General features: G+C 38.3%; 1 protein-coding gene and 1 non-coding gene across 2 annotated transcripts; one reads left to right on the forward strand and one right to left on the reverse strand.

The window, feature by feature from the left end:
- Positions 1-1,264: 1,264 nt before the first annotated feature.
- LOC133806871 (uncharacterized) lies at positions 1,265-1,654 on the reverse strand. The gene has a single exon (XM_062244954.1). It carries the CDS (start codon positions 1,652-1,654, stop codon positions 1,265-1,267), a length of 390 nt encoding a protein of 129 aa, XP_062100938.1.
- Positions 1,655-5,908: 4,254 nt separating this feature from the next.
- Positions 5,909-6,015, forward strand: LOC133807696 (small nucleolar RNA R71). The gene has a single exon (XR_009879596.1). It is a non-coding gene; the product is annotated as a small nucleolar RNA R71 (small nucleolar RNA).
- Positions 6,016-11,026: the final 5,011 nt, after the last annotated feature.

Here is an 11,026-nt window from a genome sequence, read left to right on the forward strand (position 1 = left end):
TTAACCGAAATGGGCCTACATGCATATTTAATTCACCTAAACATGTATTTTTAATCACATAGTCATTTAATCCACATAATAACATAATTAAAACAATTATTACCCTCCTGACACGTTAATCAAGGCACTAAGCCTTATTACCAAATTGGGGACGTTACACAGAGAACACTCACATAAGCGCTTATACAAATTAAATGCCATTTAATTGACAAATTTGTGGGCATCAAATGAATTTTGTGGTGATGGTTGTGGTTGAGGAGTATTTCTAGAGGATGAAGATTTGGTTGATCGGGGTTTGTTTCTTTTCGAACCCATGATAACAATCTTCTCTAAAACCCTCCTTTTCTATAAAAAAAAATCTGGCAGCACTTCCCCTTATTTTTCACTATCCCAATTTTTCAAAACAACAAAAATTTGTCAAAAATCACTACATAGTCACCACAAAGTCTCTGCCCCACCCAATTACAAAATTAAACCAAAATCAAATGCTTGGTTCTTAATAAAAATTCTTGAAGACCACTTACTTGTAGCGAAAAGTACTCCAAGTCATTAATGATCCCACATTACACCAAGAATCATCTTGAATGGAGAATTTCCTTCCATTTTCAACCTAGGATTTGGATTGGGAGAAATGGGTGCTTTTTGGGGAGTTTTTAGGGGTAAACGTTTGATGGGTGAAGATTCAAGGAAATGTAAATGGAGAAAATTTGATGAATTTGTGAGAGTTGAATGTAGAAAATGGTGAAAATGGAGGTATGGGTGGAGTGTATAGAAAGAACGGGAGAAAATGGATATGAAAATGGTGAAAATTTTGGGGCTTTTGGCCTTGAAATCATGTATTGTCAAAGTAGCACCGCGACTCATGACTCTAGGCCCCGTGGCCTGTGTTTTTTTCTTGACAAATTTGTTCCCAAGCGTTACGGCTCTCTCCCTCTATGCTATGGCTTGTGTGATCTATCCAAAAAGAAAATGGCCTATGGAAGTCCCCTAGCCGCAGCACTTTTCACCTGCGCCGCTGCTCAAAATGCTTCAAAAATAAAGGCGTCGCGGCTCAAAAATGGGCGCTGCGGCTCAAAAGACCCTTAGTAATGCTTTCCACGGTTCAAAATTTACAAGATTAATTCCAAAACAAAACAAACAAAAAATTAAAATTGTTCAAATATAAAACAAAAATGAAAAATAAATTCTAGTAAAATAATTAAATGATTGGGCTGCCTCCCAATAGCGCTTTGTTTAACGTCATTAGCTAGATGTCTCCTTCACTTCAAACTGACTTCAACATGATGATAGACTTGGCTTGATCAATGAGACCACCTAAGTATGGCATCACCCGTTGATTATTTACCTTAAAAGTCTCATTATATTTGCTTTGTAATTCCACCGATCCATAAGAAAATACCCTCACTATAGTATAGGGTCCAGACCATCTTGACTTCAACTTTCTTGAGAACAACTTCAACCAAGAATTGAACAATAACACCTGCTTCCTCGGTTGAAACTCTTTGCGAATAAATTTTTTATCATGCCAAGCTTTAGTACACTCTTTATAGATCTTAGCATTCTCATAGGCCTCGTTATGAAATTCATCCATCTCATTTAGCTCCAAAGACCAATGTTGTCTTGTTGTTGTGGCATCCATATTGAACTCCCTCATTGCCTAGTATGCTCTATGTTCCAATTCCATAGGTAAATGACAAGCTTTTCCAAAAACTAACCGGTAGGGTTATATGCCAATAGGAGTCTTGTATGATATCCTACATGCCCACAATGCATCATCTAGTTTCTTAGACCAGTCTCTTCTCTATCTATTGAATTCTTTCTCAAGGATACTTTTGACATCACTATTTGACTATTCCGCTTGACCATTTATTTGAGGATGGTATGCCAAAGCGATTCTGTGAAGAACACCATAACGAGGAAGCAAGGCATCCATCTTCTTTTTACAAAATGGCTGCCTCGTCACTTGTTAAAGCTCTGGGCGTGCCAAAATGAGTGAATATGTGCTTCTGCAAGAAATTGAGTACCACCTTGCTATCATTTGTAGGAGTTGCAGCTGCTTCAACCCATTTAAATACATAATCCATTGCTAGTAGAATGTACTTGTTATTGTAAGATGATGGAAAATAACCCTTAAAATTGATACCCCATCCATCGAATAATTCTACCTCAGGAATCCCAAGTAAAGGCATCTCATCTCTCATTGAAATACTGCCAACTCGCTGACATCAATCACAAGCTTTCACAAAGGTATTTGCATCTTTCCACAACGTAGGCCCATAGAAACCACACTGTAATACCTTTGCAGTTGTCCATGTTGCTCTGAAATGACCACCACAATGGAAAGTATGAAAATGAGTCAAAATCGACACCATCTCAGCTTCAGGCACACAAGGATGAATATTTTGATATGCGCAATGCTTGTATAAGATGGGCTCCTCCCAATAATAATGCTTCTCCTCATAATAAAATTTCTTGAGCAGTTGCCTTGATTTATCTGGAGGTACTACTTTTGCTACCAAAAAGTTGACATAATCTACATACTATGGCACCACTAGTTTTCCAATTACCCAAAACAGTTCCTCATCGGAAAAATGATCATTTATTTGTATTTCCTTGGCAATTTGACTTTCCCCTACCTCAAGCCTTGACAAATGATCTGCTACAAGATTCTTTGTGCCCTTTTTATCCCAAATCTCCATGTCAAACTCTTGAAGTAATAATACCCATTTAATGAGACAGGGCTTGACATCTTTTTTAGTCATAAAATACTTAATTGTTGAATGGTCAGTGTACACAATTACCTTGTTACCAATGAGATACGGTCTGAACTTGTCAAATGCATACACAATAGCAAGAAGCTCTTTCTTTATGGTGGTATAATTAAGTTGTGCATCATTGAGAGTTTACTAGCATAATATATAGACTTGAACATCTTATCAACATGCTGCCCCAAAACTGTTCCCACACCATAGTCACTAGCATCACACATCAACTCAAAGGGAAGGTTCCAATTAGGTGCGACTATAATTGGTGTTGAAATCAACTTCTCCTTTCGATCATTGAATGCATTAAGGCACTCGACATTGAAATCAAACGTCACACCATTCATCAGTAAAGTAGAGAGAGGCTTTGACACTTCTGAAAAATCCTTAATGAATCTTCTATAAAACCCAACATGCCCAAGGAAACTTCTCACCCCTTTAACTGAAACGGGAGGTGGTAGATTCTCAATAGTTGAAATCTTTGCTTTACCAGCCTTAATACCTCTTCAGGAGATCGTATGCCCAAAGACTATGCCCTCACTCACCATGAAGTGACATTTCTCTCAATTCAATACTAGATTAGACTCCTCACACTACTGCAACACTGCTTCCAAATGATTCAAGCATTCATCAAATGACGACCCATATATCGAAAAATCATCCATGAAGATGTCCATACTCTTCTCAACCATGTCAGAAAATATTTCCATCATACATTGTTGGAAGGTAGCAGGGGCATTGGAAATCCCAAATGGCATTCTTCGGAAAGCAAAAGTGCCATAGGGACAAGTAAAAGTTTTCTTCTATTAATCTTCTGGCGCAATAGCAATTTGATGGTATCCTGAATAGCCATCCAAAAAATAGTAATAAATATGGTCTGCTAGCCTGTCAAGCATCTGATCTAGAAAAGGAAAAGGAAAATGTTCTTTCCTTGTTGCCTTATTCATTCATCACCACAATCATTCCTCCTTTCCGTAGACCACTTGAACTGGGCTCACCCATGCACTATCAGAAATAGGGTAAACCACACCAGCATCTAGCCATTTAAGAATTTCTTTCCTCACCACCTCTTTCATAGTTGGGTTCAATCTTCTCTGAGCTTCAACGGACAACTTGCTATTATCTTCCATCCAGATTTTATGCATCACCATTGACAGACTTATTTGTCTAATATCTGCCAATGTCCACCCAATAGCCAACTTGTGATCCCTTAAGACTCTCAACAATTTTTCTCAATAGAAAGAAAAGAACGCACAATCACTGGTTGACTCTCTTTCTCCCCCAAGTAAGCATAGGGAAGATGATCTTTTAAAGTTTTTAATTCCAACTTCGGTGGCATTTCTATAGACGTTAATGGTCATTGAGCAACTTTCCCCAATTCCTCATATTTCTTTCGGTAGTAAGGCTCGTAAGAATTTACCCACTTCACATAATGCATGAGCTCAACATCATCACTCTCATCTTCTTCATATTGTGTCAACACCACCTCAAGAGCATTAATGCTCCCATTCTTCTCGGAAACAACCCTTTAAATCACATTAATGGAGAAAAAATTATCACTTTTCTAGGGTATGATATTGTTTTGAACACATTGAAGATCACTTCATCACCTTGAACCTGGAGCCTTAATTCACCTTTTTGAACATCAATCAATGTTGCCTCACGGCTAAAAATGGTCTCCCAAGAATGATATGGACATCAACATCCTCTTCCATGTCCAACACAATAAAATCAGCTGGGAAAATAAACTTGTCCACTTTTACAAGTACATCCTAAATAATCTCCCTAGGATGCTTGACTGACTTGTCCACCAATTGTAATGTCATTGTTGTAGGCATTGCTTCACCTAAACGAAGCCTTCAGAAAACAGATAATACTCACCCCTAAGTCACATAAGGCATGGTTGCACTCAAAATTCTCAATAGAGAATGGTATCGTAAAACTTCTCGGATCCTTGAGCTTTTGAGGAAACTTTCTTTCAAAAATTTCACTGCACTCCTCTGTCAGTGCCACTGTTTCATAGTCCTCCATTTTTCTTTTCTTTTACAAAATCTCCTTCAAGAATTTCACATAACTGGGCATCTGCTCTAAAGCTTCAGCGAATGGAATGTTGATGTGCAACTTCTTGAAGACCTCTAAAAACTTGGAAAAAAATTTATCAAGAGAATTTTTCTGAAGTCCTTTAGGATAGGGAATCTGACTTTAGAATCAACAACAACAACTGGTGGAGCCCTCTCTGTAACAGGATGATCTTCAATATCCCTCTTTTTCTTTGAACTAGACATCTCTCCCACTTCTTCACTCTTTTCAGCTGAAGGTTGTTATACAGAGTGGTCAAATAACTTCCCACTTCTCAAAGTAATGGTCTGGCACTGCTCCTTGGGGTTCACAACAGTATTACTAGGTAAATTTCCCTACGGCCTATTGTTCAACATATTTTCCAATTGTCCCACTTGTGTTTCTAGATTCTGAATAAAAGATCTAGTCTCAGTCATAAACTGAGTTTGGGTATTGGTGAAAGTTAACAATGCATCTTGTAATTCATTGGGCTTTTCGTGAGGCGCTAGTGGCCTATGCTGTTAAGAGGATGAAGCTTGATTCATAGGATGTTGTGGCATATTCTGCTGGCATTTCCCTTGAAACCATGATTGTTGGCCTTGGTTATCCCTCCAGGAAAAATTAGGATGATTTCTCCAACCCGGATTATATGAGTTAGAAAATGGATTGCTTTATGGCCTTTGAAAATTCCCAACAGCTTGGATCTGAGCTTGATCCATGGGAATATTATTATGTGGGTCTACTGCTGGAAATTGATTAAAGAAATGAGGACCCCGTAAATTTCACAACATGTCGGTGTTTGTATGGCATTAGTAGTCATGGTACTTTGCTGCAACTGCTTAGTCAATGTTGCAACCTGAGCAGTCAGAGCAGTAATTGCATCTAGGTTATGTACTCCAGCTACCTTTTTGCTATTAGAAGTGCACTCATAAAACCATTGATGATTGTTAGTTGCCATATCTTCTAACAAGTCATATGCCTCATTGGCACTCTTCCTCATGAATGCCCCTCTAGCTTCAACATCAATTATAGTGTGAGTAGTACTGCACAATTTGTTATAGAAATTGTGGTCCAACATCCACTTTTCAATACTGTGATGAGGACATTTTCTCAACATCTCCTTGAACCTTTCCCAAGAATCATATAAAGATTCCCCATCCAGCTGATAAAAATTATTGATTCCCCCCCTCGGTTTTGCAGCCTTTGATGGAGGAAAGAACTTGGCATGAAACTTCTGAGCCAACTCCTCCCAAGTAGTAATAGAATAGGATTGAATGGAGTTCAACCAACTCTTAGCTCGATCATGCAGTGAAAATGGTAATAGCCTCAACATGATTGCTTCATCACTCACCCCATTATATTTGAACGTTGCACATAGCTATAGAAAATTTGCTATGTACATGTGAGGGGAGTCCACCAAACTGAATTGTGGACTAGACCATTTGTGAGATTGCTGGCCTTATTTCAAAATTGTTTGCAGCAACCACCGGTGGTCTAATGCATGAATGTACTCTCGTAACAGTAAGGAGTGCATAATCTCTTATTGTTCATGCATTTTGGCCTTCAAAGACATTAGCATCTGCATTAACACTAGTCTCATCATCTCTAACATCACCCATACTGATTTCTGCCATTTTCTTTCTTCAGTTCTGCTGGCAAGTTTTCTCTATCTCAAGATTTATAGGAACTAAGTTGTCAGTTCTCCTTCTACTTCGCATATAACAATAGTACCTGAAATGGAGGTCACAAAATGCATACAAACCAAATTAGAAAAATGATCAAGTAACAAACCAAATTAGAAATAAAATTAACTATATTGATATTGATAATACTTCAGTCCCCAACAATGGTGCCAAAAACTTGTTGCGAATTTTTAGCTACGCAAATATACATAATCGCAATTCAGTAATAATCGATAAGATCGAGTATCATCTCATGAAGAATGAATTAATAATTATCAAACAATCAATCTCAAGTTTCTATACTTTTAACAAAATTCATGGTTTGTAAAATTTGATAATAAGACAAAATAGACTGCAAAATGCAAAGGTAAACAATTCACAAGATTTCAACAAAATAAATCAAGATTAGAGAAAATTAGGGAATTCAATTTCATCAACTATCCACTCTATGAATTACTAAGTCATGATTAACAATCTTCTCCTTATTAAGATAGCAAGTTGACAGAAATAGTTTATAATCCAATTATGAAATTATAAATTTCAACCTAAATGGGAATTTTCTATATTTCTATGATAAACTCAACAATTAGGAAGCATGAACATCAACAACTTAAAAGCTACACAAAAAATCTTGATACCCTCACTCAAGATTAAGTTTGTGTCAATTCAATGAGTGCCTGTCTAAACCTCACATCTCAGATTTTGATTCAAACTCATAGATATTATAAAAAAAACGTTGGCCAATCAATTCTCTTACAATAAGCAGAAATTAAAAAGATCTTAAGAAAGGAGAAAAATATTAAACTTGCATTAGATCATAATAGAAGTTCAAGTTAATTAAATTGAAAACCCTACAACTGAAATAAGTTCATCAACATGATTGTAAAATTCACAAACCAAAAAATTAAAATAAAACAAAGATTAAGAAGAAGAAAAGAACAATGAAATTCAGTCCAAGCTTTTTCCCCCAAGCCTCTTGCCTCTTTCCGTGTTTTTTGTCTGTCTCTTCTCTTTCAACAGAACGTTCTTCTAAAACTCTTTCACCCTAATTTTTCTGTTAAAAGATGCAATTGCCCTTATTCTCAAAAGGCATATGAACACAAGCGTTGTGACTCAACATTCATGCGCTGCGGCCCTAGCACTATAGCCACAATCGAGGAGCCTCTAGCTTCAATGGCACCGTAACCCAGCGTTCTTGCGCTGCGACTCAAAATGATACCTGTAACGACCCAAAAATTACTAATAAGGCTTAAGGGCCTTGATTAGTGTGCTGGGAGGGCATAATTGGTAATTATGTGAATAGATGATTTAATGCATGATTATATGATTATGAGGAAATGATTAAGTGCATGTTTATGAGTATTAAATATGCATGTGGGCCCTGTTTTGCTTATAAGGGCATATTTGTAATTTTGGCATGTAGAGGGCATAAATGTAATTTTATGTGATTAATTGTTGAGACCACATTATTATGTGGATATATTTGCAGCATATGGTTCGAGACAATCCTAGTGAGTGGATTGGCGAAATAGTCACGGCGGGGATTTATACTCGGCTCGGGGGAGCTTGGCGGTATTTTGGGAATTTGGAGAATAATTTGGGAATTTTTAGACATTGGGTAAATAATTAGTGATTAACTAGATGACGGAATTTAAATGGTAAATAATAGGAACACTCAGGGAGCTAATGGGAACTGGGAGAAAAATGACTAAATTGCCCTTTAGGCACTCTTGAAAGATTTAAGTGGGTAGAGGGGCAAGTGAGTCATTTGGATGTTAGAGGATATGTTCTGAATTAAGTGGAATAAAGTAGAAAGAGGTGGAACCTCCCTGCTCTTTCTTCCTCACGTTCTCCTCTCTCTTTCTTTCTCTCAATTCGTTCAAAGGTTAGAAAGGGAAAAGAAGGGCAAAAGCTTGGGTATTTGACTGGGATTTTTGAGCTAAGGTGAAGGGCTGCAGAATTTTGGCTGGGAACTAGATTGGTTCTGGCTTGGGCAAAGCTGAAGGGAAGGCTTGTGGATTTAAGGCTAGCCAACTAGAGAATCTAGTTGAGGAATTTGGAGAAGTCAGCCATTTTTGAGGTAAGGAGTCAAGCCTTTAAGTTTGTTGAGTTTAATTTCTGGGTTCTTACCCTGGTTTTTATGTTGTTCTGGGATTGGGGGAAAAGAGGTTTGATTTTTGGTGGTTGCTCGAGGGAAAGGAAGAATTGGTGGCTGTTAGGGACAATCCAGAGGCTAGGGTCGAAATCATCCAAATGAGGTAACCATTTTTGGCCCTTATTTGTTTTGAGTTTTTTGGTTTTAGATGGTGTTCTTGACCTTCAGAGCTCAAGTTTGATTTTTGTGTTTGATCAAGTTGTTAGGCAAGCTTTGGTGTTATGTGGGTGTTTTGGTTGAGCTATAGTGTATTGTAGGTTCAATTTTGAGTTTAGTTGAGGTTTGGAGTGGATTTTTGGAGTTTTGGCTCGTGGAGTTTCGAAGAAAGAAAACCCAGAAATTTGCATTTCTGGTACTAGTGTTGTAGCGATAGGTTGGGAGCGCTACAGTGCTAGGCTGTGTTTTCTGGGGGTTTTGGGTTTCTATCTATAGTGCTGTAGCGCCCACCTTGCAGCGTTGTAGCACTCCTCAGCCTCCTGAAATTGGTTTTTGGGTATTTTCTTAGGGTTTTTGCTTGGGGGCTCGGGGGACGGGTTCACCACCTCGTTTGGTGGAACTTAGGGTCCTGAAATTGACCTTTGGATTTTGAACTCATCAAAGTACCATTTATGGATTGTGACTAGGTTTATTGCCAAGGCTCGGAGCTAATGGTCATGCTCAGAACCATTTCACTTTCTCCGCTCGGAAATTAAAGGTAAGAAAACTGCACCAGGTTATGTGATTATGTTGGGACAAAGAGTTCCCTATATTTGTATGCAATGTTGTATGACGGTATTATGCCATGTGAACATAAAATAAGCATCCTAAGAGTGCCGAAATTAATATTGGCGTACAAGGACGCGGCTCGGCCACTGGTAGCTAAGGTTAATAATATAATCACTGAGCTCGGCCTATGTGAGCCGGAGTCAGTGGGTTAAACAGAGGGTGCCTATGGCATGTAAGGGCGTCGACCCTGGATATTGTATGATATGTTTATTGATGTTAATCTGATGATTATGGCATGTTTATTACCTGGATGGTTAATTATTGGTTTGTTGACTAATATCACGGATTATGTGAATGATGTGGTCTATTGAGTGTTTGATTAATGATATGTGAGTTATCTGATTACTATTATTGATTATGCTATGTATTATAGTTTTCTTGCTGGGCCTCGGCTCACGGATGCTGCGTGGTGCAGGTAAAGGCAAGGGTTTGATGGTTCAACCATGAGTTGGAGCGCTCTAGGGGCGAGGTGTACATTGTCAGTTGCTCGGTCGCCACGGTCGAGGCATTGTACAGGGACGGAAACCTAAAATGTATATATTGCCATTAGAGTGCCCTTGTTTATTTATAACTTTTGGATTTTTTGTAAATATTTCCTTTAAACCCTGTTTTGTGATCCCATGTACTAAACAATTATTTTAATGAAAATTATCTGTTTATGACCAAAATCTTTTACACGTAACCTGTTTATGACTATAGGATCACATTTTCATTTAAAAGACTTGATTAGCAAGCCATGCACTAGTTTATCCAGGGCATTACAATACCGCTGCGACTGAGCATTGAAGCGCCTCTTGATTTTGGGTGGAGTTTTGGTCTTTTGTTGTGGAAGAGGAACCCAAAATGTGCTCTCCACCACCACCGGTTACCAGTATTTTGGAGTTACATGGAGCTTTTTTTGACATGTCGCGGGGGTTACCGCCTTTAAGGGAAAGAGAGTATACCATATGCTTGAAGGAGGGGATAGGACCAATTAGTGTTCTCCCATACCGTTATGCACAAGCTCTGAAGGATGAGATAGAAAGATTGATGCCTGAAATGTTTAAGGCCAGTTTCTTCCAACCTAGTACAAGCCCTTTCTCTAGATCAGTACTCTTGGTCAAGAAAAAGGACGGGAGTTACATGGGGCGAAAGTGTGGATTATAGAGCTTTGAATCGGGCTACTGTGGCTGATAAATTTCTTATTCCAGTCATCGATGAGCTATTAGATGAGTTACATGGGGTGATGGTGTTCTCTAAGTTGGACCTTAAATTGGGATACCATAAAATTCGGGTTGCTCCCAAGGATGTGGAGAAGACAATTTTCCGAACACATGAGAGACACTATGAATTTTTAGTTATGTCGTTTGTTCTTACAAATGCCCTAGCCACCTTTCAAGCACTAATGAATGCGATATTCCGTGATTTTTTGCGAAAGTTTGTCTTAGTTTTCTTTGATGACATTTTGGTGTACAATGCTACTTTTGAGGATCATGAGTGACATTTAGAGATGGTCCTTAACCAGCTCTATGAAAATCGCAAGAAATTTTTCTTTGCACTTGGGCCACATCATTTCAGCAGAGGGTGTTTCCGCCTACCCAAGTATGATCACTGCCATGGCTGAG

Source organism: Humulus lupulus, chromosome X (genome assembly GCF_963169125.1).
Source record: "Humulus lupulus chromosome X, drHumLupu1.1, whole genome shotgun sequence".
Classification (NCBI taxonomy): domain Eukaryota; kingdom Viridiplantae; phylum Streptophyta; class Magnoliopsida; order Rosales; family Cannabaceae; genus Humulus; species Humulus lupulus.